The sequence below is a fragment of the Ailuropoda melanoleuca genome, chromosome 2 (genome assembly GCF_002007445.2).
Source record: "Ailuropoda melanoleuca isolate Jingjing chromosome 2, ASM200744v2, whole genome shotgun sequence".
NCBI lineage: Eukaryota > Metazoa > Chordata > Mammalia > Carnivora > Ursidae > Ailuropoda > Ailuropoda melanoleuca.
Window position 1 is genome coordinate 14,177,410 of NC_048219.1, and position 25,115 is coordinate 14,202,524.

Below are 25,115 nucleotides of genomic sequence, written 5' to 3' on the forward strand. Positions count from 1 at the left end.
TTTAGACACACTGTCTTCCTTGGGTTCTTCAAACATGTTAAGCATACTCAGACGGCAAGACCTTGACATTTCACTTGGTGTGACTGGGTGAGTTTTGCAGGAAAAGGGTATCCATAACTCCCCAGAATTTATCAGGAATGTTTTGCATATGCGCAGTTTCTTGAGGGTAGGAATTGTAGCTTTTATCGATTCTCAATCTGAGCACCAGTACCCCTGACCCCAAACCAATAAATTGCTCTCGTGTCTCCACCTCCCGTCTACCCTCTACACTGCTGCTGCTTAACTATCTAAAACACAGACCTGGTGCTGTCATCACTCCTTCAGTTTTAAAGTGTAACTGTCTCCCCGCTCCCTAGGGGGTGGCCAACACATCAAGCCTCTCCCAGCCCAGCTTCAGGTTACCCGTCAAGCTTTATTTCCTGTTCCCACTGCTCCTTGAACACGGCATGCATCTGTTGACTTCTTTGCCTTTGCACTTGCAATGCCTTCTGCCCAGGATGCTTTCCCACCCCATTTCCGCCCGGTGAACTTCCACTCATCCTTCAGGGCCCAGTACCAAAGGCAGCTCTTACAGCTGGCCTTCTCACCTGGCAGCCAGGCAGCCAGCCAGCCACGCTTCCTCTGTGCAGCTGGGCGCTCAGTCTCACCTCTGCAGATACGTCACCTGGACCACAGGGTGCTGTTTATGTGAGTGTGTGTGAGGTGTGTTGTGAGAATGTGTCCTCTAGTGTCTGAGGGCAGAGGCTCTGCCTCCGACAAGACTGGGATCTCGGAGCTGAATGAAAGAATGAATTCCTCCTCCTCAGGCCACACAGAGCCCCACCTTCTCTCCTATTATCCTTTTAGGCAGAAAGACATAACTCTAATAAAATTTATTGGTTTTCTTCGATTGCCTCTGGTCCGGCTTTGGAAGGGCTCTCCGGGTTCTTCTGGCCTTGTTTCTGGGCTGCTGCTTTAGCTTTTAAGGCCCTTTTTTGTTTCTTGAGTTTCTGTACCTCCTGGAAGACCTGGGGATGAAAGGGAGCAGGAAGAGACTGTAATCCTATGCAAAACCTCCGGTGTGGAGCAGGTGGGGCGGGAACAGGCCTTCCTGGATGGGCATGCCAGCCTTTCTCCGTGGGGGTGATGGCCAGTGCACCTCCTCAGGGTCTGGGGGCCAGTTCCGTGCCTCAGGCAGGAACAGACAACCCTCCCTGCTGCTCTCCCTACCACAGTCCCAGAGCGGGGCCAACCAAAGCAGCAATTCTGACTCGTACCCGAATGCACAGGGCCTTCTTGGCTGCCCAGCGTTGGTGGCCTTTCCGGTTGTACAGCGGGGGAGAGGTGTACTCGATCCCCAGCTCCTTGCACGTCTTCTCGAAGACACTGTAGTTGGTCTTCCGGAGGTTTTTGAGCATCTTCTTCCTCTGGTCGATGCTCATCAGCAGATAGCGCTTGTGGGCTTTGTCCTGTGAGAGAGGGGGTGTACTGCTCTTAGTATTACACAAAAAAGCGGTGTGCCACTTTACGGTAACAAAGGACCGTCATCTTATCATCTCACTGAAACCTCCTGACAATCTGATGCAAACATTAGTGTCCTTCTGTGGTAGGTATTGTCATTTTATTCCCATTTTATAGATGGGGGAAAAAAGGCTCAAAGATGTCACCTGATTCATAGAAGGTCCTAGAATTATGCAGGGTGGGGACCTCGCGTGAGGTCAGGTCTTGAATCTGCGTCTACGGGTCTCACTCTAAATCTCAGGCTCTTTCCCCTATCACCCCCTGCTCAGCCTCCCCACAGCTTGGCCAACTGTCAGCTGGGGTGGAGAGAAGGGAAGGCCTGGGGCTCCTCTGTAAGGGACCTCTGCAGTGGGGCTGCTGTTCCACACTCCGGATGAGCAAAAATCTCATCTCCAAAGAGCAGGCGCAGCCGGCTCCAGGTGCCCCTGAGGGGCCGCCCCTGCATGGCGCTGGGACCAGTCTGTGTTTACAACGGTACGTTTGTTAAAAATACCAGCAATTGCCTAATTACAGCAACTCTGTGCCCAGTGCTGTGCTGGGATATGGCATCATGGTTAAGAGTATGGGCCCTGGAGCGGGACCCCCTGGTTTCAAGTCCTAGCGCATCATTGCCCAGTGCTGTGCCTTGAGGAATAACCCAATCACCCCATGCCTGGACCACTCCTGTCAAATGGAACAGACGGGCAGTTTTAAGGGTTAGATGAGCTGATGTATGTGAAGGACGCAGCACCAGGCCTAGTACTTCCCGTGACCATGCTGGTACTTTGTTATTTCACGCGCTCCTCGCAATCCTGTCAGCAGGTACTACTGTGATCCCTACTTTACAGACAGGAGAACTGAGGCCTAGGCACGTAAAGTAACTTCCCCAAAGTCACACGTCTGGTTAGTGGAAATGGCAAAGCTGAGAATTTGAACGGAGTCCCAGAATATTCAAGAAATATTTACTGAGGACCCACTATGTGCCAGACACTGCAACCTCGTCCTGAATGTCGTGTTCCTGACCATGGGTGACACTCAGCGCAGCCCTGTAAGGCTCCCATTTTCCACTGGAGGCAGGAGGGAAACATTTTCCCCACTGCAGCTGAGAGGTGGGCGCCCTGGTGTTGCAGCCACTCGCCTTCTCCAGCTGCTTCCCTGGACCCAGAGCCCTTGACCTCTCAGACTCCTCTCCCCTGGGGGCTGGTGCTTAGCCGTGAGCCATGGCCAAGGTTTACCTTTCGATGTTTCTGCATGTGTTCTTCGTAACTGCGGATCTTGACAGTCAGGGCAACAACTGAAACCACAAACCACAGAGGATGAGAGCTGGCACAGAGGAAGGAAGCGCCCAGGCCTGGGTTGTGTTTTAAGACCTCAAGGAATAACAATCAGCAATGCTCTGGTGCAGCTCTCTACAATTCCCAAAGCACTCTGAATTTCACGATCTCAAAACACTCTGGATTATCTTTCCTTCGGAAAGCAAAGCCTAAGGAAGGAACGTTCCTTACTCTTATAAAGGTATTATCCCCAGACCGTAGCAAATAGCATTCTTAATGGTAAAGCTTCAGAGCATTCCTATTAAATTCAGGAATTAGTCTACGATACATGTTATCATTCTTAATGATTCAACCCTGAGCTGGCAGTCCTAGCCAACAGGCAAGATTAGATTCCTGAACTGTCAAGGGGCTACTCCTTGCCTCTCCCCTTTCAGCTACCACCCTTAATTCTGTTTTCACTAATGAGTTTTCAGAATTATCAGCTCCCAATCCTCTCCTGAAGCCCTGCAATATCCTTCCTTAGGTAGCCTCTTGTTTGATTCCTGCCTGTGCTGCAAAGATGGGGCCAAAGGCAGAAGCGGAAGGTGGCGCCAAGGGGACGCTCTCACTACAGCAGGCCCCTCCGATACACACAATAAGTGTTGGCAGCATTGATTGTAGAGTGAGGTGGAACCTTGGCCCGGACCACCTGGCCCTTTGCACCACCTTAGCCGCAGAGTAGAGAGAGACACAGAGACGAGCTTTGGTTCCTGAGGAGACTTGCCTGAGCTCGCAAGAGAGGTAGGAGGAGGGACCTGGGCGCTGACTCCAGCATCACAGAGTCCAGTTTTCATTGCCCTGGGTCCTTCTTGTCTCTCGTTTCATCAAGCCACATCTGATACCTGGTGCCCTTGGAGACAAGGGCCCTGGATCAAGTACCAGCTAGCAGACCCCCCTGCATTCCCACTCCCCAAGGGCCCCCTGACCAACTTCGAGCCTCCAGGGAGTTGGTGTCCTCAGGGTTTGCCAAAATCTTGTTCATCAGCAGCTCTTGCTTGATTTTTAGCTTCTCCTTCTGTTGAAGACAGAGACAGAGAATCTGTGAGGTCTGCCACCCCCCCCAAGAATTAGCCTTCATACCTCAAAGGCCCTGGCTGTAGTCATAGAAACCAGGCCATAAAGCTCAGTGCCTGGCTTCACTCTGTTCACTCTTCACATCACCAGGGCATGGCCTCTGGTCAGCACATGGCTATTCACATCTAGGTGAGCCCAAGGCCAATGACAGGTGACATAGCTTGTTAGATGAGGGTCCCCAAACCGTGCTCATTCATTCAGGCATTAGATCATTACTGAGTACCTACTGTTTGTTGGGTGCTGGGTGCTAGGGATACAGTGAAAGAACAAGATTATCCCTGCCCTGGAGATGCTTGGTCTGGGGGATGGACAAGTGGACACAGAAGGACAGCGGAATAAATACTGTGACTTGAGAAGCATGGGATGGAGGTGTTACCACAGTAGGAGCGAGTCCCAGAGGAGAGGACTGGGAGAGGCCGAGGTTTGACACAGGCCACTCACCTGGTTGGCCATTTCTAAAGACAAGAGTCTTCTCACGACATCGTCAAACCTGGGGGAAAAACATAGCAATGACAGACAGGTGTGTGTGGGGGGAAAGGGGAATCGATGCTGTTTCCATTTTAGTTTGAAAAGCAAGAATGATCGAAAATTTCTTTTATAACAAAAAGTGTCTCTGTGGAAGTGGGGAGCCATTTGTCGGGGATTAAAAGTCAGCACGAATCTGATTTGCTGTGCTGAGAACATGGAATGATGTGATAACTGCACAAAATTGGGGCTGTCAGCTTGACTGTTCCAGGCTCCTCACAGGGTGGGCAAAGGGAAGATTTTCATTTCAGCTAGAATATGGCTCAGTCTGTCTTGAGACATTTCAATTCTATAATCATTGTTTTTTTCACCTGTCACACAGTACAGTGGAAGGACTGCCCAGCTCTCGCTGTACCAGGCAGGGGCTGAGCAGAAGGATCCTGGCTTTGGTGTCTTTCAGCCCTGCCCCCAAGGAGCTGTATGACATTGGGCAGACATTAGTAATCTATAAAATGGGGACACTATTTCTTCCCTCACAGGGTTTTTGTGAGGATCAAAAGACGGGAGATCTCACAAAGACCTGTAAGGCACGTTGCCTCCTTCTATCTGAACCACAGAAGGAAAAAGAGGCAAGCAGTTGAGCTCCACGAACTCCAGTCTGCCTCTGCTGCCCCTCATCAACCCTGGGCTTCAGTAGTTCTCTGCCTGATTCTATCATCAAGCTTCAGATACAGCGGGCCAGGGCTCGAAGCCACTGTCTTCCCTCTCTCCTCCCCAATTCTCTTAGGTCTCCATGCCTCATCAGAGAGAGATCTTTCTGCTTACCTCTCCATTCCAGGAACGTTCTGGTAGTCTTTGAGCAGCGTGGAAGGGGGCAGGTCATCTACTTGGCTGGGTTGGACTGTCAAGTGTAGAGACAGAAAACACCCAGAGTCAACTCTCACTGCCCATCCTCTCCATCCTGGCTCTTCTCACCAACTCTGTCACAGACACCCAGGACCTCTAGCAAGGTACCAGGGAGCTCTGGGCTCATGTTCTCCTTTGCAAACCCTGCAGGCAACTGTCTTGACATTTCACGCTGGGAGTAGACAACCCTTCCTAAGGTCCCATATTGTGCCTTTACCTCTCACACCTCTTTAGATCCCCCACCAGGATGGGTCCTTTTATGGATGGCCAGAGTTTGCCTCTCTTTGAATTCCCCGGTCTGGTCCATGGCCTCATGTAAAACAGACACTCAAGAAACACTTGCTGGCTGACAGCATGAATGAAATAAGGGGGCTGAGGAGGGACCACGAGCTTTAGGACGCAGTAAGCACCAAACAAAGACCACATATAGGAAACCCTCAACTTTGGTGTGTGTCATATTCCCTTGGAAGTGAGGGAGAAGCACGAGGGAGATCAACTGGTCCTCTCCAGTCTGATCCTGCTCTGCCGCTATGCAAATCACAGCAACAAATGCTAATATATACTATATATTTTGCACCCAGTCCGGAGAATGCTCTCTCCACGTGTTATCACTGAATCCTAACAACAATCCTTTCAAATAGATACTTTTACAGTCCTTTTAGAATGAGACTCAGAGAGAGGGAGTAACTCGTCCAGTATCATTTAACTAGGAAGAGAGATCTTCCCACTATGCAGACTGCCTTGGAATGGGAAACCAAGCTTTCCACCTCAGAAGGGCAGACACAAAGGGTCTACCTATACTCTAGGTAGGCCTGGGTAGTGCCCGCACCCCCTCCCTCAAGCTAGCTCATTCTCACTCAAACCCAGTCCGCAGGCTCCCCCCCACCCCCCCGCTTCTCTCCACCCCAGACAGGTTTCAGGCTACAGCCTGGTGGCAAGGCAGACGTGGGGGTCTTCTGCTCAGGACCTCTGGCCTACGCGTTTGCCCACACCATCAAGTGGTTCTAGCTAGCCACCTCCGTCCCTCTGGCCACCCGGCGCCCCTCCAGGCAGTCCCTCTCCGCGGAAGTCCCACCCGAGAGCTCCTACCTGGTTTCTGGGCTGCATATGCGCGAACGGCCGGGAAGATGACACCTACGCAGAAGAGAGAGGGCTGAGGTCCATCTTAACTAGCCCAGCCTCGATTCCTTTCTGTGGCCCCTGCATGGTCTTCTGTGTACCCTTCCTGCATGGTCTTTGCGCCTCGGCGCCTAACCGCCGCCCCATTTCTTCCGCACCCCGCTGCGCCACACCTCTCCCACCTCGTCTTACTTCTTCCACACCCACCGGCCTTTCTCCCTCAACCTGCCACTGCTCTGTTCCCCTATCCTCGTCCCCGTATCCTCCATCTCCGCCCAACCCCGATTCCCTCCATGCGTTGCCCCGCTTTTCAGCGCCTCACCTCGAGGAGAGGGAAGGCCCCACTGGCGGGAGGGAGGCCTGGCACACGCTCCGCCCGGAAGCCCAAGGACTGGGGCCTGGGCCACTGCCTGGGTCCGAAGCGACCTCAGCGCGTTCCACGCCGTCCTCAGCATGGTGACTTGTGACCCCGCGGGGCCGGCACCACGGCCGCCGTCTCTTTCGCGGCACGGACAGGGTTACATGGGCGCCGCCATGCTGGCTCAGGCTCGACCAATGGAGCGCAGTTGCGAGACCAGAGCAGATGAGGACCGAGAGAATGGATTAGAAAGGCAAGATTCGGGGTGCGGCGGGATTGGGTCGAGGGGAGAGGTCTGGTTAGCAGCTGCGCAGGGCACGAGGGTGGGTGGTTGCGGGCCTGGTCAGTGGTGTGCGGTGCTGTATAAATTCTAAGATGCTGGTTTTTTTTTTTTCTTGGGCGTGCATCCCGCCCTTAATCTCACTCTGTGTTCTTGGCCTTGAGCCCAGGTTATTTTGGAAGGTTTCGTAGGGGCTGCCTTAGCCTTCTCCCCCAACCTAGTCTTTCTTCTTTCTCTCCCACCACATTCCAGGATGAGGCCCCGGAAGAGCTGCTGGGTTCATTCAGCGTCCTCTCAGGCAGCCTTGTAAGCCTCATGATGAAGGTCGCTGATTTTGGGGATGGGATAGCCCTGGGCTGGAACTGAAGCTCAGCCGTGTACTGTGATCCTGTGGGCAAACCACCCCACCTTGCTAGGCCACGGTGTGCTCATTCATCAAACGGGAATGATAATAATATTATCCACTTTCTAGGTTGTTGGGGGATTAACTGAGGCACTTGTGTGCAGAGGACCTGCTGTATAGTAGACGTTCAATAGATAACTTGCTGTGATAATATTTGTGAAAGGAGGTGTGTAAAGACAACTACAAATTAAAAGCAGGAAAAAATAAATTTTTAATGAAATAAAAATAACATTTTAATTCTCCCTTAGTGCAAAAAGGGAAAAAGCTCTCCTCCCCCTCACTTTTCTTAAAGCACTGACTTTTGAAAAGTTGTAATTGTGAATTCTTCCTCTGTCCTTTTGAGACCCATGCAGATCTTTTCAAAAACTAAGTAAGCCTCTTGCCAGTTTTACAGCCCAGGAATGTCCTTCTCGAGGATCTAGGAGTCATCTCTTGAAATGTAATCATTAAGGAAGACAGTGGCCCTGACTCCCAGTTTCTGCCTGGCTCTAAGTTGCGAACCCGCCTCTTCTCATAAAGCTATGAGAAATTTCGATTTCTTTGGGATAAAGGCAATTAGCAAACACAGGTGGTTACCCCATTTACCAGGTGAATTTAGGATGACCTCTGTGTGACAGATGGTGTCATGAAGTCCACTTGCTTGAGGCCTAGGTATTATTTATCCTGAGAGAATGTATCCACTTGGCTACATACAAGGGTAAGATTTTCTGTCTTTTCAAGCTCTTTAGGAGATTGCTGGTGATGTGAATCACATCCTGGTTTAACGCTCATTCAGTAATAAAACTGATTTCGTCTTCTTCTACCCTCATGGAGAGGTGTTCTAGGTTGGCAGAAGATTTTGTGTTTTTTTAATATTTTATTTTTAAGCAATCTCTGCACCCAACATGGGGCTCAATCTCACAACCCAGAGATCAAGAGTTGCACGCTCCACTCACTGAGCCAGCCAGGCGCCCTAGTAGATTTTGTTTTTAATTATATTTCTCCAGCAGGGTTGGGCTTTTTGAGTCTATTCCCCATGTCCCACAGCACTTTGTGACACCCCTCAACCCTGACCACTGTGTCCTAATGGCCAGTCTTCAAGTCTCTGAGTCCTTTGAGTGTGGACTGAGCCAAATCATTTTTGAATCCCTGCTGCCAGCACAGGGCCTACATGCTAGCTGATGGCGGTGGAATGAATGAGCGAAGGCAGGAGTACCCAAAAGAACACTTCTGATAAGTACCCCCATCACTGTGAGGGCCCTGAAAAGAAAAAGAACAGAGGCGCAGGCACACTCGAGTTTCTCAAAATCAAACCAAACCAAACCGTGGACCGGTTTAAAAGACTGAAATTACAGGAAATAAGCATAAGAGGCTAGTGGGCAGGGTTGGACGAAACATTCTCTGGCCACAAAAGTGAGAGGCCCAGCCTGTGGAGACTGGGAAGATAGAGGAAGGGTGCTGGGGGCTGGAGATAGGGAGATCCCGGTACCCTTTCTGCCCTTCTGATGGGCTTATTGACACTCTCCTCTCCTCTGGATGGGCCAGTCCTTTCAAGAGGCAGGCCCGGGGGTGGGATCCCAGGAAGTGCTAGACGCCCCCCAGCCCCTCTACCCCGTGGACCTGGAGCCCTTGCAGGAGGGGGAAGTCAAGCAGTGGCCCGAAGACACAATCATCCTCCTGGTTTGGGACCAGGGGCTCTGGGGTCCCTAGGGGGCTGGTCTGGAACCAGAGGTTCTCATAAAACTTGGGGCTGGGAGAAATGCCCCCTAAGAGGGGCTGAGTAGAGTCACAGCGGAGGTAGTGCCCTGGACCTGGGCTTGTGGGGCTGCCCAGCACCTTCCCATAAAGGACCTGGTCACTGGTGATAGACGGGGGCTGGGGCTGGGTGGAAGGTGCTCTTGGGTCCCCCTGGAGCACATAGGCCTGGACCAGGGTGGGGAGACCACAGGACCCTGAGCTGTCATTGGACTCCCAGGGCCCTAGCTTCTTCTCTTCTTCCTCCAGCACTGTGATCTTGGTGATGGGTGGCATGCCGGGGTCCCGAAGGCTAGGCAGCTGGAAGGTCTCCTGGACATAAGGATGTAGGGTGAGGGCATGATTCATCTCAGATGTTCATCCCAACCACTGTCCCTTCCTGTGTTGGGACAGCTGTGGGGCTATTCCTGCTGCTTTCTGCTGGGACCCAAAGGATGACACCTGGAAAGCACCTCATATTTTCCTGATACGTGCTATGTGCTTCAGACAGCTTGGTGAATGTCCCCAACAATTTTGAATGAGGTACGTCCCATTTCACAGTGAGATGGCCGAGGCTTTGAAATGGATAGAGCTGGGCTTCAAACTCAGATCTGCTTTCCTCCAGAGGGAGGTGACCTTGCCAGGAAGTGATGGGAGGAGTAGCCTTTCACTTGGAGCCTGGACCAGCACCCTCTGGCCCCATTTCCCTCTCCCTCTGGGGTTCTCACCTCCACCATGATGGTAGGCACCCAGGAGCCCAGGCTGCTATGGGCTGGGTCTGGGACACTTGGCCACAGGGGATTCTTCCTGCTGCAGAAGAAGGCAAGTGAAGGCTGGGTCAGTCATGCCCTCCCATCTTTCCATTCTTTCTCCCACCCAGTCCCAGCAGCTGAAGGCCCCTTGGGTGGAGAGGAGCTGGTGGAGGGCCTGATGCAGACATGGGCCCTGAGGCCTGCGAAGGCGAGGAGGACCTTGGCCTGGCCCACTCCAGGCTGCAATTCCCTGTGGGCAGGGCTAGCTCAGGTCTCTTGAAAGGACTCACCTGGGTCTGCAGCAGAACCGGGCAGCCCCACAGAGGCAGGTGAACAAGAGCAGGAAGGCAAACAGGCCCAGGAGGACATGCAGCTCAGACTCCTCTGGGGTGAGGGGAAAGCCAGAAGACGTTAGAGTACATGCGAGTAAGGCTGGGTCTCTTCCTCAGATTGGGCTCTGAAGGCAGGATTGGGCCTCCTCCCTCAGGCTGAGCTTCATGCGCAGGGCTGGGTCTCCTCCCTCAGACCAGTGGATCCAGGTAAGCCCTCAGAATGAAAGATCCGATGGGTGAGGAACCCTCCCAATAGCCTTGTCTGGCCGGCCCCCATCTCCCCTTACCTAGGGCCAAGGTCATCAGGGTGAGGCTTGTACTGTTGGCAGCCCCGGCCTTGCTGGTAGCCATGAGGTGAACATGGTACAAGCTGGCAGGCTCCAGGCCGTGGAGGACCAAGCCATGGGAGGAGGCATTCAGGACAGTGGCTGGGAGTAGAAGAGAATGGTCAGCCTAGGTCCAGATTTCGGGGCTCCCTCCAAGGCTGCTGAGCTCCCCCCTCCCAAGCCTTCTGGGGCTGTGCGGTGCTGAGGATAGACTCACAGAAGGACTGGTCCTGAGCATTGGTCCAGAAGACGGTGTAGTGGGTGAGGGGGCTCTTCCCCAGCTCGGGGGCCTGGGGCACCCACTCCAGCTGGGCCCAGGTCTTGCCAATGTGCTTTAAGTTCAGCTCTGGGGCGTGGGAGGGGGCTGCCGGGAGAGAGAGGTGCAGGGGCTGACAGGAGCAGGGCAGAGTGGAGGGCCAGAGGGACATCTTGTGGCTCCCCAGACCCCAGAACTGAGACACGCTGTGGTGTGGAGTAAGAAAAGAGAGTCCAAGGGGACTCGTGCCTTAAGCCTCATGTTGCCAGGACCTTTGACTGAATTCCATCCGCTAATAAGTGTGCTAAGTCAGGATTTGAACTTGTTTCTCTTTGACTCCAAAGCCTTGCCTGATTTCTGACAGGCTTCATTTTGTTGGGTTCATTATCTGATTTCTGCCTCTTGCTCTCTGACTTTATGCCAGGCCTTCTGTCTAATTTCTGCCACACGTGACACTTGATTTCTGTCAGGGCAAAATTGATTAATTTTTGCCAGATTTGTCAGATTTGCTTCTCGAATTTTGCCAAACCCAATCCCTAATTTTTATCACCCCACCACCTGACTTCTGTCCGGTTGCAGGGGTCCAGTGTAAGCCAGGGGTAATCTTGGGGTTGGGAGAGAGCCTCTTCTGGGCCAGGGGTGGGGGAGGAAGGAAGTGTTCCCTCATCATCCTGATTGTTGGGGCCCAGGCAGGCAGGGAGAGGAGAAGATTCTGGGAGGGGCCTGGTGGCTGACGCACCCATCTCTTGGGAGTAGGCGTAGATGTGCTGGGAGGGTCCCACGGTGTCCTGGTGGAGGGGGGTCACAGTGATCTCGTAGAGCTGAAAGGGCCTGATGTTCTCTGTAGACAGAAGATGAGGCAGGCCCCTGGGTGAGGGGCTGACCTCTGCAGGTTATTGGGAGCTAACCTCAGACCTCCAGTTGGGGATAACCCAGGCTCTCACTGCAGAGCTAGCCTCTTCTATCTCTTCTTCGGATCATTCGCTGGGGGTAAGGGCAGAAATTGGGAAAGCTAGAAAGGTGGCAGTGTCAGGGCTGTGAAAAGTGAGCATCTGGTCACACTGGGAGAAAACGTCCTGATCCTGGGGATAGGAGATGACAGTAAAGAGTCAAGAAGGGGCCTCAGAGGGGAGGGGGTGGGGGAATGGGATAGGCCAGTGATGGGTAGTAAGGAGGGCACGTATTGCATGGTGCACTGGGTGTTTGTTATATGCAACTAATGAATCATCGAACTTTACATGGGAATCCGGGGAGGTACTGTATGGTGACTAACATAATATAATAAAAAATCATTAAAAAAAAAAAAAAGAAAGAAAGATGCTTCTCTCAGGTGCTTCTGGCTGCCTCTTGCTTACTGTCCCACTAACACTGCCTCCCTGCTTCCGAGGCCCGGCCCGCCCGCCCCGCCCCCGGGGTCCGCCTCACCCTGCAACAGCATCCCAGAAATGCTTCCATTATGTTCCATCTTCCAGCTCTTATTGCTGCCGCTGGGGCTGGGGGGACCCAGACCCCACTCAATCACATAGCCCCGAGGCCGAGGGCTGGGGGGCTCCCAGCCCACCCAGAGGCTGTAGGGATCTCGAGCCACGGTGTGGAGTCTGGCCAGGGGCGGGCCTGGAGACAGAGTAGGAGGTGACAGAACAAAGCGAGAAGAATGCAGGTACCAGAGCCAGAAGCCTGGGTTCTAGTCCTGGCTTTGTTACTTACAAGCTGGGTGACCTTGAGTCAGTCACATTCAGGACCTCAGTTTGCTCATCTGCAAGGGGTCTGGTGCAGATCCCATGAGATGATGCCTAGGACGAGCCTAGCACAGTGCCCCGTGCAGAGGAGTGCCTGATGGTGATCGATGCTAACGCTGTGTCATTCGTGGTGTTATCGCTGTGGTCCTTGGAGCGTGTTAATTTCCTGAGTCCACTAAGAGTCCCTTGAGGGAGCCGCCACCCTGGCCCCATTTTATCAAGGAGAAAACTGAGACAGGCCAAGTAACTTGTCTAAGGTCACATGGCTAGTAAGTTGGAATATTCGTTCTTGTTATCACTAGTCTCACCATATTCGGGGAACCTGGGGGGGGTGGTGGTGGCTGATCCCCTGAGAACGAGCAGTTAACTCAGGGACCATGTTTCAGCTGGAAAAACATAGGGCTTTCTCCCCATCTTCCTGGGCAGATGGCCTCTGTGTGTGCACATGGGAGTGTGTGCCTATGACTATCTGCACTCGTGTGTGTGTGTGTGTGTGTGTGTGTGTGTGTGTGTGTGATACCACCACCAGCTTAACTTGGTTCTGGCTCGTGATAATAATAGTAGCTAACACATACTGAGCAGTAACTTGGTGCCAGACACATGTCTGGACGCATGTAACCTTCATAACAATGCTTTGAAGTAGGCACTGTATCATCCCCCTTTGCTAGGTGAGTAAACAGAGGCCAGGGAGGTTAGGTCACTTGCCCCGGTCATGCTGTCAGCAAGTGACAGGACTAGATGTGAACCCAGGCAACCTAGCTTCCAAATTAACATGCTTACCCACCACGTTCTACTGGCCACCAGCCCCCTTTACCTCTGCTCTCCAGGAAGACCACTGGGGTGGGATGAGAGGTCCCGGCTGTGTTATAGGCTACAAGGACCACCTCCCGGGCTTCCAAGGGCAAGTGGAAGGTGCAGCTTAGCTCCGTGGTGTTGCAGAGGGGGGGTACTGTCTCAGCCTGATCTGGAGCTCTGACCAGGTAGCCTTGGATCTGTCCGCTGTATTTGTCCAAGGGCACTGGCTGCAGTGGGCACGGGAAGAAGAGGATAAGGGGGCTGCACAGCTCATCTTGAGTGGGGTGGGGCTTCTAGATGGGGTGGTTGGGTCATAGGAACTGAGTCGACAGGCTGGGAACCAGCCTTCTTCCCTCCCTTCCTTCTTGCCCTGTTTACCCTGTGCCAGGTCCTAGGAGGGCGGAAAGGAAGAAGCAGGTTGGCACTTAACTCATCCCTGAACCGGCCCTTTGTCATAAGTGAGTCCTGCGTTCTAGTCTCGCCAGAAGGGCACTGCCCAGCTTCCCAGGCACATGCAAAGTGCCTGCAAATGACATACAAATCCAAGCCTCCCAGACCAACTGGAGTCCTGACCCGCAGGGATCTGTCCGGGTGGAAGGAGTCTCAGGGATGGAGGGATGTCAGAATGGGTCACCTTCCAGAACAGCTGCACGTCCACCGTCCTGGGGTCCAGCTGTCTTTGCCGCCACCATGTGTCCAGTCTGACGATGGGGGCTGTGGAGGGAGCAAGAAGAGGGTCAGGGAGGGCCCTGGAGGCTGGACTTTGCCCTGATAGCTACTCCCAGCCGCTCACCGCCCACTTACCCCGTTGCGCAGTGGTCAGCGTCAGGCTAGGGCTCCAGTCGCTCCAGTGGCCAGGCAGGGGCCAGCGGGTGCAACGCAGCTGCAGGGCGTAGGCTGTGGATGGGAGGAGCCCGCAGAGCTCATACTGGAGGGTCTGTGACAGCAGGGGGCCCACCTGGTGGGGTGGCCGAGGCTCTGAGCCTGGATCCTGTGCCCTTCAGGGCCAGCTCAGCCAGCCTCCCCTCAGCCCCCCGACCCCCCAGGCTCTTGAGGTCGCCCTCCGCCTCACCAGGGCCCAGCTCGCTTCTCCAGGCTGTGGCTGGTGGCGCAGCTCACATTTCTGTTCTATGTACAGGCTTGGCTTCCATGGCTCCCAGCGCAATAGCAGGCAGCCTGGCTGGGGTGGGGCCACCTCAGGGCTGGGGGCCAGGGCCCACAGGGTGGGGGGCTCCAGCTTCACTGCAGGGAGAGGGCGTTGTCAGAAACGTCCCCTGCCCCATCCCGTAGGGGTCTGCCTTACTGCTGCTTTTCTCTTTGCCTGTTGTTGCACTTTCAGCCCCGGGTCTCCACCCCTGGGGTCTCTGTCAGTCTGTCTCTCTCTTTTTTCTCTGTCTCTCTGTGTCTCTTCATCTCCATGTCATCACGTTTCTGCGGGTCTGTCTCTGTACGTGTGTCTGTCTCCCTCTAGGTCTGTTTCATCCTCTTGCCCCAGGGCCTTTGCACTTGTTCTCTCTGCCTGGAGCCCTTTCCCCTCAGATATCCAATGGCCTGCTCCCTCATTTCCTTCAAGGATTTTCTCCAATTTGTCCCCTTCTCAGTGAGGCCACCCCTGACCGCCTTACTGAAAGGGCAACTGTCCCCTAACCCCAGCTTTCCCTATGCCCTTCCCTGTTTTAACTTCCTCATCACACTTCTTGTCACCTGACATTCTGTTTTATTTAGTTTGCCCCCTAGAATGTAATGTTCCAAGGGCAGGAGTTTTGATATTCTGTTCAGTGCTGTCTCTCCCGCACCTAGAGCAATGCCTAGTAATTAGTGGGCGCTTTGAGAAACTTGCTGAGAGAATTAATGAAGGTGTCTCCTTGCCTCCGTTTCTTCCGTGTCTGTGTGTCTGTGTCTCCATGGCTCTGTCCCCACCTGTGTTCCATTTTGTCTCTGTCCCTCTTGTCTGCCTCAGTCTCTAGGTCTTCCAGTGTCTTCTTGTCTGTCTGGGTCTGTCATTTCCTCGCTGTGCCTCTCTGTTTTGGCCCGTTGTGGGGGCCTCTACCCTCCCCCGTACCCGGCGTCACCCACCGACATCCATGGGAACGAGGCACAGCTGTGGGGACTTGCTGGTCCCTAGCGCATTCTCGGCCTGCACCCAGATGCCCATGTTCTGGTACAGCTGCAGGTGTCTCCGTGGGATGGAGCAGTGGTTCTGCCCATCGTTAGGCACGCAGTCGAGGATAGAGTCCTCTTGGGTCTGACAGTTGCCGCGACTCCTGCCAAGAGGCCAGGCTTGGGTGTCTAGCAGAAGACGAAAGAGAGGCTCCCTTCTCCCTCTCATGTTTGCCTCTGGCTCCCCCAACCCACAGTCCCGCCCATGCCCCACCCTAGGATCCAAAAGAACCAGGGGCTAGTGTAGAGACCCTTACTTGAAGCTCTTGAGGGTGAAGTTGGTGGACAGGTGGTTGTGGGGTCCTGGCTCCCACTGACAGATGAGGCTGTTGGTTGTGAGGTTCATGAGACAGGACAGGTTGTGGGGTGCGGCGGGAGGGTCTGGACATAGGGTGGGAAGAGTGAGGGCTTTGGGTAGGACCATGCAGAAAGCTCCGATCGGAAATAGTCAGCTTTGTTTCCTTGCTCTAGATAGTTCCCTCTGGGGTCACCTTGTCTATTTGCTCGTCTCCCTATCAGGTGACCCTGGAGGGGCAGCCGTGGGGAAAGTCAAATGCAGGCCTGGACAGGGGCAAGCGCCACAGAGCGTCCCACCCCCTCAGCTCTGCCCTCTTGGACAGGGACAGTGTCCACCTGGCTTTTCATCCTGGTTCTGCCATTTTTAGCAGATCTGGAAGTCGCTTAACTGCCCTGTGCCTCAGTTTCTTCATCTGTGAAACAGGGGTGATGGTAATATGCTTACCCCCTGGGGTTGTGGGGGCTGAATGACTTACTATTTCCGCAGCGCTCAGAGCCATGCCTGGTAAGTGCTATGTCAGTGTTAGGCGTACTCTGAGTGACTCTTAACGAAAGAAACTGGTCTTAGTGTTTTTCTTATGCATTGGCTTGGCAGAAAGTCCTCGCTTCTCAGTTTGAGTAGAAGGCTGAGAAACTAGGAGCAGGCCCAGCTGGTCGAGTGTCCTCCCTGGGCACACCGTCCGATGGCTGAGTATTTGGGGTTCCTTGCCAGCCAGAGGGAGTCGTGGTTACTCCACCGACTTTGGAGCCATGCCGCCTGATAGAAATCTCAGCTACATCCTTAGTTTGTGACCTTCACCAAATCACTTACTCTCCCTGAGCCTCAGTTTCCTCATCTGCAAAATGGGGCTGCACAGCACTCTGCACTGGTAGGGAAGATTATCTGATGCCGTACCCGTAGCGTGCTTATTCAGCAAGAGCTCAGGAAATACTACGAGCTCTTAAGAGTGACGGCAGGAGGGCGTGGAGGCGGAGTGGGTGGATGGCCGCGGGCACTTACAGCCGGCCTGCACCTCAGCCTGGTCCAGGATCTGCAGGCTGGTGCCCCAGCGCAGGCAGCAGGAGAGAAGGACCCGAGGGCTGTTGAGATGGGCCACAGTGATGGTGAATTCCTGCCTTCCATCCACCAGACGCTGCCTCTTTCCGGGTTGAATCTCTGTTCCCAGTTTCCACAGAATCTGGGACTCGGGGTCCAGGTGGCTGCAGTTCGGGCTGATGATGCAGGAAGCTGTGATGGGATCCCCCAGGTGGACAATGGGGGTTGGGAGGCTGATGCGCCCGCACTCCTCCAGGCCTGGGGTAGAAGAGGATGGGCCGTGAGTCACTCCTATGCCCGGCGGAGCTGAGCTATAAACCTAGGCCTTTGTATTCCTAGACTCAAGGCCCTTACCCCCTTGCCTCACCCCCTAAGATATGGGGGCTGGGATGGGGTGAATGCCTATGGGGACGGTGAGGGGCTCTCAGGGGTGAGAGAGAGCTGGTGATGTGTTGATCAATGTTTCTCAACTGGCTCTACGAGAAAACCAGATCCCGATGGGTAGCATAGGCTGCTTTCTCTGGTGTAAATATTCCCTCCAAGACGGATTGTCAAGCTGCCAGCGTGACATCACTGAACGTGAACTTGGGAGGAAATGTGTACACTTAGGTCTTGCGGGCCACCACCAGCACACTGCCTGGCAGGGACGAGGCCCCTCCGCGGCTCCCTCCCCAGAGGTGGTGAAAGCAATGGTTGGAGTGATAAGAAGCCCACAGCCACAGCTCTCAGAATTCAAATCTGATTGTGTTACCCCGTCTGGACCACAGCTACCCAGCACCTTAGTGGTGTGGTGCATAAGAGCACGGGTGTTGGAACTAGACCGCCTGGGTTCTATTGCTTCTTAATTATAGGACCCTGGCAGGTTACAGAGGCTTTTTGTGCCTCGATTTTTCTCATCTGTAGAATGGGGATGAAAAGTAGTCCCCACCTTCATATTGCTCACCTGATTAACATCTAGCATCTTGGGGGAATCAGACCAGGCTCTGATCAACCAGATCAGGCCAAGTGCCCTGAATTTTCCTAAAGCTCTTATTCTCCTTCATAGTTATAGTCACGTGATAAGTTGCTCGTCTGTCTCCCCAGTTAGACCAGAGGTTCCGTGCGGCCAGAGACCTTGGCTGTTGGTCTCATTACTGTATGCCCAGAGCTTAGCATAGAATAGGCCTTTAGTGAATATTTATTGTATGAACAAATAACGAAGCACTGTACTTTGCCCACCGTGCCGTCTTTCCTCTGTCATGTGTTCTGACGCCTGTTTGCTGTTGAAGATGCTGAGGCCCTAAGAGGAGAAGGAATTTGCCCAGGATCACAGAGCAAGTTCATGACTTTCAACGTGGGGCTCCTATCACTTCACCGACTCAGAATTTCGGACTGGGAGGAACCTCGCAAAACTCTTTACTTCAGGACTCCACCTAACATTGGATCCTCTTCAGCAGGGCTAGGGTGGCCCGTTTTTGTACGGCCTGCCAGCTAAGAGTGGGTTTTACATTTTTAAAGGGTGGAAACAAAACGGAAAACAGATAAGAACACGCCACAGAAACTGTATGTGGCCTGCAAAGCCTAACTATGGCTATCAAGCAATGTTTGCTGACCCTTACTATGCAGCATCCCTGTCAATTCTGGCCTCAGTTTGCATACCCCCAGAGATGGGAAGCTCTCCACCTCTCAAGATAGTTTCCATGGTTGGAGAGCTCTGCCTGGGCTTCCTTATTCCAGGAGGACACCTGCCTCCTATGGCTCCCACCCCGATTCCTTTGTCGCCCATGAAGGCTGTGGAGCACCCAGAGCCCCCTTCTGACAAGCCTGGCAGAGATTTGCGGACAAGACCTGGGTCCATTGGCCTTTTCCAGGCTGACCAGCCCAGGCCCTCTGGCCTTTCTGCATGGGTGGTGGTTTGCCCCCAGAAGTCTGTGGGTGGCAGCCTGGCTACCCCACATCTGTGCTCAGCCTTGATACACTGGGAACCCCTGGAGCAGTGTGGCAGTGCAGGCAAATGATTCCCTCCTCTACCCCTGTATCTCTCTCCCTGTGACTCCCCTCTCCCCACAGCACCCCTGTCCCCGGCCATACTCACTTCTGGGGAGCAGTGGGATAATCAGGGCGGCCACGGTCAGGCTCCAGGTTCCCAGCCCTGCCATAGTGCCAGTTTGGTGTTCGCCTGGAGGTAGAGGGGGATGGTGAAGGTCATGGGCTTTGGAGTCAGAGCTGAGCTTAACCCTTGCTCTGCCACGGTGTGGCTTTGGCCAGGTGACTTGACCTCTCTGAGCCTCAGTTTCTTTGTCTGCAGAATGGAGGTAATAACAGCCTATACTGGACTGGACTTTGGGAAGAAGACACAAAATGATGGAAGGCACATAGGCAATGACTCTGTAAGTGACGGCCACGGTCATTACTATATTTGCCTTTCGGGAGAGAGCAGGGACAGGAGCATCAGGGAACAGCATTCTTCCCCCTTCCCTTTTATCTTAGCTGGGCTTGCATGGTATGCAGGTAGTTTACTTTGGAAAGATCCCAGGGCCAGAGTGAGGGGTTGGGGAGAATGAAACAGGCAAGGAAGGAAAGCTTTCACAAGGGTACATCATGGAACTGGGGTCATCTTCTAGGGGCAACTGGGGCTCCATCCTGCTGGAACCTTCCAAGGAGTTGTGTGGAACATGACTCAGGACTATCCACTCAAGGGACAATTTATCCCTTGAACACGAGGGAGGATGGGAACATTTGCCTACTGACTTCTGTCCCCTATCGGTCAAGGGGTATTCTTTGGGGTATTAACTTCCTGGGACATCCGGCTTGCACACGCGTGAGTACGAGGCAGTTTCTCCTGGAGGAGCCGTGCAAGAAGGGTCAGAGACGCTCCCTGGCAGAAAGGGGTAATGGCACAGAATAGCTGAGGCAAGGGGCTGTCAGGTTACGCCTGTGGGAAGCTGGCCTCCATGGCGATGGCGGGAACGGGAGGGCACAGGGGGTCCAACACACCCCCAGTTCTGGGCTCAGAACTGTGGAGGTGTTCCGGGGCCAGGTGTCCCAGGAACTATGCAAAGCGTGTTCTGCCACTGGGGTGGGCTTCTAGCCTAACCCTCCCTTCTGCCCCCACTGGGGTCTTGGGACCAGGCACCTGATTCTCCAGCACCAGTTGGCGCTCTTGGCAGCTGGTCAGTGGAAATCCCCGACGAGCCTACATGTATGTACAGGAACACGTGTGTGCACGTGGTGTCCCGGGGGATCCCCTGTGCTTAGAGGCGGGAAAGCTTCTCTCCCTTTTCTCTCCCTCCCAGACAGAGGTGTGCATAAGAGTGCATAAGAGCTGCCCAGGCTGTTCCTTCTCACAGGGGCCTTACCCCAGCCCCTGGGCTATTCATATAGATTTCCATATCAGGATGCCAGGGGACTGCTAGCCCATACGTCACTTTTTTTTGCAAATCAGGAAAAACGTGCCCCTTCCTGTGGACAGATGCAGCCTGACACTAAGACCAGGCAACTGAAGAATAGGCTGGATTTCAGCCTCCACTTGCTCCTCAGCTGAGCAGCTTTGTGCAGTGAGAAACACGCACAACTGTTCAGAGTATCCCGTCTGCCAATCAGTGGTTGGCAACTTTCTTACTATAGCATAACAGTTTGATTATCCCCCAAGCACACTCGTTGGGGAAGATTTAGCCTCCTAGGCCCAGACTTTGGGACACCGTTTTCCATCTCCATGTGCTTTTGATCACAGCCCAGCCCTGCCGCCCCAGCAAGGATCGGCGTAAGGCCTAGCCCGTGCCCAGCAGGGCACTACTTCTTCCCTCTCCTCCGGCTCCTGTCCAGAATGGGCAACCAAGCCCCACTCCGAGAGGCCCTGGCATCCTCCCCTTGGCATGTTTGGCAGCAGTCCCTGGTCCCTCACGGCAGCCCGGGGTGCCCCCCCGCCCCATTGAGTGTGACCAGGGACCTGTTGGAACACGGCTCACTCTCTGGGGGCCAGTATGTGGAGAGGGTGGGAGCCCAGCTCTGAAGCAGGCCACCTGCTCTGAACCCCAGCTCCGCGACTTACCAGCTTTGTGACCGTGAACAAGTTACTTCACCTCTCTGAACCTTGGTTTCCCCATCTGTGAAAGAGGGAGACCATTAGCATGCACTTCTCAGGATGGTAGTGAGAAGGCACCGAGATGGGCTGGGATAAAAGCACACTCAGTGACCAAAAGTTGTTTTCACGCTCCGTGAAGTGGGACACCGTGTCATGGAATCCAGCATGTGGCCTCCTCTCCCCCTCGCAGGCTGTGTGGTCACAGCATCCTAGGACGGCCACCTTGTTTTTGTCTGTGTCACACTACATGGTTTCAAAGCCCCGTTTCTGGGTCTCTTACTTGTAGCTCCTTGGCCCCCCAGTCTCCCCTTTACTTCGTTTCTCCCTGATCAGTCCCAGCGGAACCCGCTGCCTCCTGGAGGCACTGCCATCACCCGCCTCTTCCTGCTCTCCTCTCCTTTCCCTGCACTCAGCCTTCTGCCCTCCTCTCCCTGCCCCAGCTCACACCGTCTCTGCCCTGTCATGTCTCCTCTCCTTCAGGGAGATTCTTCCTGTGGGAGGAGGGGGCTGGGATTGAACAGAGGGAGAGGCCCTCCCAGATGTGGTGGCGACAAAGAGGGAGGCAGAGCTGCTGAAGTAAGAATGTGAAATGGGCACACAGGTGGTGAAGGCTGGGTGGGACAGGTGCAGAGAGAAAGAGCCCAGGGGACGAGGACATTGACCCAGAGGCCCAGGTGCTCAAGGCCGAGAAGCAAGAGGTCCCCAGGAGAGTTTAAGATTCGAGAGAGGGAAATGTGAAAGATAGGGAAAGGCACAGAAAGACTTGGAGACAGATGGACAGACAGAGACCCAGAGCCCAGATAGGCCAGGGAGGGGCTGGGGAGGCAAGACAGAAACAGGGGAGACAGGGACAGGCTGAGACATAGGGTCTGAGATGGGGACGTGGAGAGAGATGGTGATCATGCCCTTCCCCGAGCCCAGCTCGGTGTCCCCAAAGAGAGATTCGGCGGTTTGTGACTTCCCCAATGCACCCCCCCCCCAAAGTGGGGGCAGCCCTGGTAAAAGAGACTCCTTGTCCAGGGCTCCTGGTTCCCAGGGACCAATGCTGAAGGCAGGAGCCCTGGTCCCAGGCCTGCCCATGGGCCCTTGGCAGAGCTGGGGGGAGCGGACCCGGGACTCGAGGGTCCCGTCAAGCCCAAGGTACAGCCCTCCCTGTGGATCCCCTACTCACGCTGGAGCCTGCGGCGGGCACCCGCCTGGCCTCCCTGGTCTCTGCTCTCCTCTTGAGGGCAAGTTCCTGAAAACAGCCTCAGTCCAGCTTCTCTCCCCAGCCCTGTCGTTACTGGCTCGGTCTCTGACAGACCCAGGGGCCGCCGATTGCAACACCTGCCCAGCCTCCTTCCCTCCCCTGCGCTGTCAGTCAGTCGCTGAAGCACAGGGCAGCCCCTTCCTCCCAGGAAGGAGCCTGGGAGGGAAGCTGGTGAGGCTAGACAGCCTTCCTGCCTCGGGGGTCTCAAAGGGGCCGGGGAATGTGGCAATGGTGTCCCTCTCCCCTGCCTCCGGATTTCCTGACCTCAAAGCTTTGGGGCTGGCCAGGGCCCAGGCTTCAAGCCGCCTGGGTGCCATTCCCATGCCCCCACCCCTTGGGAGAGCCTCAGTGGGAGACAGACCCTGACTCGCAGGCTCGCTCAGCCCTAAGCCTCTTTTTGGCTCTAGCCTTGGGACCCCAATCCTCACAGTACTTGAGGGGGCAGCCTCCAGGTTATGGGAAGTTTTGTACCTGACTCACTGTGCCCCTCTTCACTGTGTATTTTCCACCATTAACTGGCAATGGGGAAATGGGGACTCTGGAAACAAGACAGGGGGATGGCGTGGGGAGGGTCAGGGTCTTTGTATGCTGCCTTGAAATTGGTTTATTCACCACGATTCTGTTGTGAATATTTTTGGATTGAGTGCGGTAGACCAAATTTTGTGTCTTTCATTGTCTGTATCTATGATTCCCTTGGAACTGCTTATAAAGATTTTTTAAAAATTTATTTATTTGACAGAGAGCGAGAGCAAGCAGGGGGAGCAGCAGAGGGAGAGGGAGAAGTAGGATCCCCGCTGAGCAGGGAGCCGAGGCGGGGCTTGATCCCAGAGGCGTGGGATCATGACCTGAGCCGAAGGCAGACGCTTCACTGACTCAGCCCCCCAGGCGCCTGGTGGAACTGCTTATAAATAATTTTCTGTGCATTTTTCTGCAGAGGGTTCAGACTGTTCATAGCTTGTTGGATTTATAACCAGTAAGGTTAGATACCAAATGGCTAGCAGAGTGTCCATAACATATGATCCTTTTTAGGAAAAGAAGTCTTCTGAGTCTGGTGTGAGGGGCAGACCTGGGCTGCTGTGGAGGGTCCAGATGGAAATACCCACCTTCTGTGGCAACCTCCCCAAGATGTCCTGTAGGCCCCGCGTGCTCAGCAAACCCCGTCGACTGCTCTTTCAAAATATAACCAGAATCTTGGGTAGACGGGTATTTCCTACATAGATCACCTTGGCTCTATGTTTCCATATTTTCATGATAAAAAGTTGGAGAATATGAATTGCACCTATCCCAATACCAGTCAGGATTAAACCACCCTTATCTCTTACTTAGGTCGTTGAGGTCGTCTCCTTCCTGGTCTCCTACTTCCATTCATTCTTGTCCGCCACCGATCTATTGTACCTTCAGCAGCCAGTGTGATACTGACCCAAAAAATAGTCAGTTCATGTCATCCTCTGTCCCAAAGCCCCCCAGTGGTTCCCATCTCACTCAGAGTCAAAGTCAAGGCTCTTTCGATGATCTACAAGGCCCCACTCAACACGGGGCCCCCTCTCCTATTATTCTCCGCCTTGCGGCTCTGCTGCAGCTACTCTGTTTTTCTTGTTGTTTCTTACATTTGTTAAGCTCCCTCCTGCCTCAGAGACTTTGCACTTCCTGTTTCTTTTGCCTGGATTCTTTCCCCCCAAATAATGACATGGGTCACTCCCTCTCCTTCTTCAGGTCTTTGCTCACATATCAACTTCTCATTGAGGCTTTCTCTGACCACCCTTTCAAAAAATTGCACCCCCTATGCCCTCTCTTTTTTCCCATGTCCCTTTTCACCATCTGTCATTGGCTTTCCCCACCCCCCACCTCCCACTAGAATAGAAGCTCCACGAGGGCAAGGGTTTTAGTCTGTTTTGTTCAAAACTTTATCTCCATTGTCTACAACACTTCCGGCCACCTAGTGAGCCCTCAGTGCATACCGAATGAATGATTGAATGAATGAATCTTCCCCCCACTTTGCCAAACCTGTCCCCAGTCCTCATGTGCCTCATCTCGGTAAAGTGTATCACTGTCCCCACTCCCCCAAGTCACCCAACGCAGGCACCCAGGAGTCCTTCCTCACACCCCCTTCTCCACACTCCCATATCCAACCAGTCCATCATGAAGGAGAATGGGCCTTTGGTTCAGCATTCAGAAAACGTGTGCAGGGGTATAATGGTGACCAAAGCAATTTTCAGTCCTGCCTTTACGGAGCTCTCTGTCTTGTCCACAACTCTGAAATTCATCTTCTCTCCCTGCCTTTGTCAGGTCTCCCCAGCCCTCACCGGGACTCCCCGCGGGCTCCCTGCTCTGGGCTCTCTCCCTCCACCCTCTGTCAGCACCTGGCAGAATGAGCTTTCTTACACACAGCTGACCATGCTGGTCCCCTTTCTTCAGAGGCCCTATGATACATCCTAATTCATTCACAGAACAATCAAGATACCCCACCAGCCGGCACCACATCCCTCCCCTGCCTTACCTGCCTCCGCTTCCCCAGACACCCTTCTTCGGGCTGTAGTCATGCAGCACTGGCTCTCATCTCCCTGCCTGCCCCAGGCTCTGCACACCTCCGTGTGTTTGCTTTTGCTGACCCCCTGTCACCTCCAGCTGGCTGAGTCCTGCCTCTGACCCAGCTCAGACCTCCAGCCTGTGCTGAGCATCTCTCTGGGCTGGGTCGGGTGCCCTCCTTCCTTGGCGATCCCGTATTACTGCAGTGGGCTGTTGGCTGTCTGCCTCCTCCATTAGACTGTGAACTCCTTGAGGGCAGGAACCATAGTCTCATCTCTGCCTCCAGCCTCCGCACAAAGGATCTCCCAGGCTGCAGAATCTCCCTGTCCAAGCCTCCGTCCGTTGCCTTATCCACCACAGGGAAAATAACTCCTCCCAGGGGTTTTGTGAGGGTTAAATGAACTATGGGAGGCATAAACCCCAGCGTGGTAGGTGTTCAGTGAAACTCTTTTCCCTTCTCCCCAGTGCATAGTT

At 54.0% G+C, this 25,115-nt stretch overlaps 3 protein-coding genes across 4 annotated transcripts in view; all 3 read right to left on the reverse strand.

The window, feature by feature from the left end:
• OSCP1 (organic solute carrier partner 1) overlaps positions 1-846 on the reverse strand; it is a 28,975-nt gene extending 28,129 nt beyond the window's left edge. The window contains exon 1 of one of the 2 annotated variants that reach the window (XR_004622382.1): positions 588-846. The gene's annotated coding sequence lies outside the window, so the exon portion shown is untranslated. The remainder of the gene's footprint in view (positions 1-587) is intronic. The other variant, XM_034649382.1, reaches the window with a different exon arrangement.
• An 11-nt stretch (positions 847-857) lies between these two features.
• On the reverse strand, positions 858-9,894 carry MRPS15 (mitochondrial ribosomal protein S15). Its single transcript, XM_002925160.4, has 9 exons — positions 9,839-9,894; positions 6,679-6,931; positions 6,327-6,371; positions 5,157-5,232; positions 4,308-4,356; positions 3,723-3,807; positions 2,715-2,773; positions 1,257-1,448; positions 858-1,007 (listed from the first exon to the last, which is right to left on the reverse strand). Exons 2-9 carry the CDS (start codon positions 6,809-6,811, stop codon positions 873-875), a joined length of 774 nt encoding a protein of 257 aa, XP_002925206.1. The 5' UTR covers positions 6,812-6,931; positions 9,839-9,894; the 3' UTR covers positions 858-872.
• Positions 7,585-22,200, reverse strand: CSF3R (colony stimulating factor 3 receptor). The gene is made up of 17 exons (XM_019805873.2): positions 22,038-22,200; positions 20,834-20,888; positions 18,878-18,961; positions 16,768-17,061; positions 15,728-15,851; positions 15,387-15,574; positions 14,383-14,552; positions 14,115-14,268; positions 13,945-14,024; positions 13,330-13,537; positions 12,202-12,390; positions 11,516-11,617; positions 10,738-10,884; positions 10,482-10,622; positions 10,153-10,246; positions 9,839-9,920; positions 7,585-9,443 (listed from the first exon to the last, which is right to left on the reverse strand). The coding sequence occupies exons 3-17, from the start codon at positions 18,939-18,941 to the stop codon at positions 8,964-8,966; spliced, it is 2,517 nt and encodes an 838-aa protein (XP_019661432.1). The 5' UTR covers positions 18,942-18,961; positions 20,834-20,888; positions 22,038-22,200; the 3' UTR covers positions 7,585-8,963.
• Positions 22,201-25,115: the final 2,915 nt, after the last annotated feature.

What these genes read in the sequence shown, in the direction of transcription:
- MRPS15 (XM_002925160.4), bottom strand. Translation starts at nt 6,811, where the DNA reads ATGCTGAGGACGGCGTGGAACGCGCTGAGGTCGCTTCGGACCCAGGCA. An exon ending in CTTTAGAAATGGCCAACCAG is followed by an intron (nt 3,808 to 4,307) that starts GTGAGTGGCCTG and finishes TGTCTTCAACAG; the next exon opens with AAGGAGAAGCTAAAAATCAA. An exon ending in ACATGCAGAAACATCGAAAG is followed by an intron (nt 1,449 to 2,714) that starts GTAAACCTTGGC and finishes CCTCTCTCACAG; the next exon opens with GACAAAGCCCACAAGCGCTA.
- CSF3R (XM_019805873.2), bottom strand. Translation starts at nt 18,941, where the DNA reads ATGGCAGGGCTGGGAACCTGGAGCCTGACCGTGGCCGCCCTGATTATC. An exon ending in GGTCTTCCTGGAGAGCAGAG is followed by an intron (nt 12,391 to 13,329) that starts GTAAAGGGGGCT and finishes CTCTGTCTCCAG; the next exon opens with GCCCGCCCCTGGCCAGACTC. An exon ending in CCTGATGACCTTGGCCCTAG is followed by an intron (nt 10,247 to 10,481) that starts GTAAGGGGAGAT and finishes CCCTCACCCCAG; the next exon opens with AGGAGTCTGAGCTGCATGTC.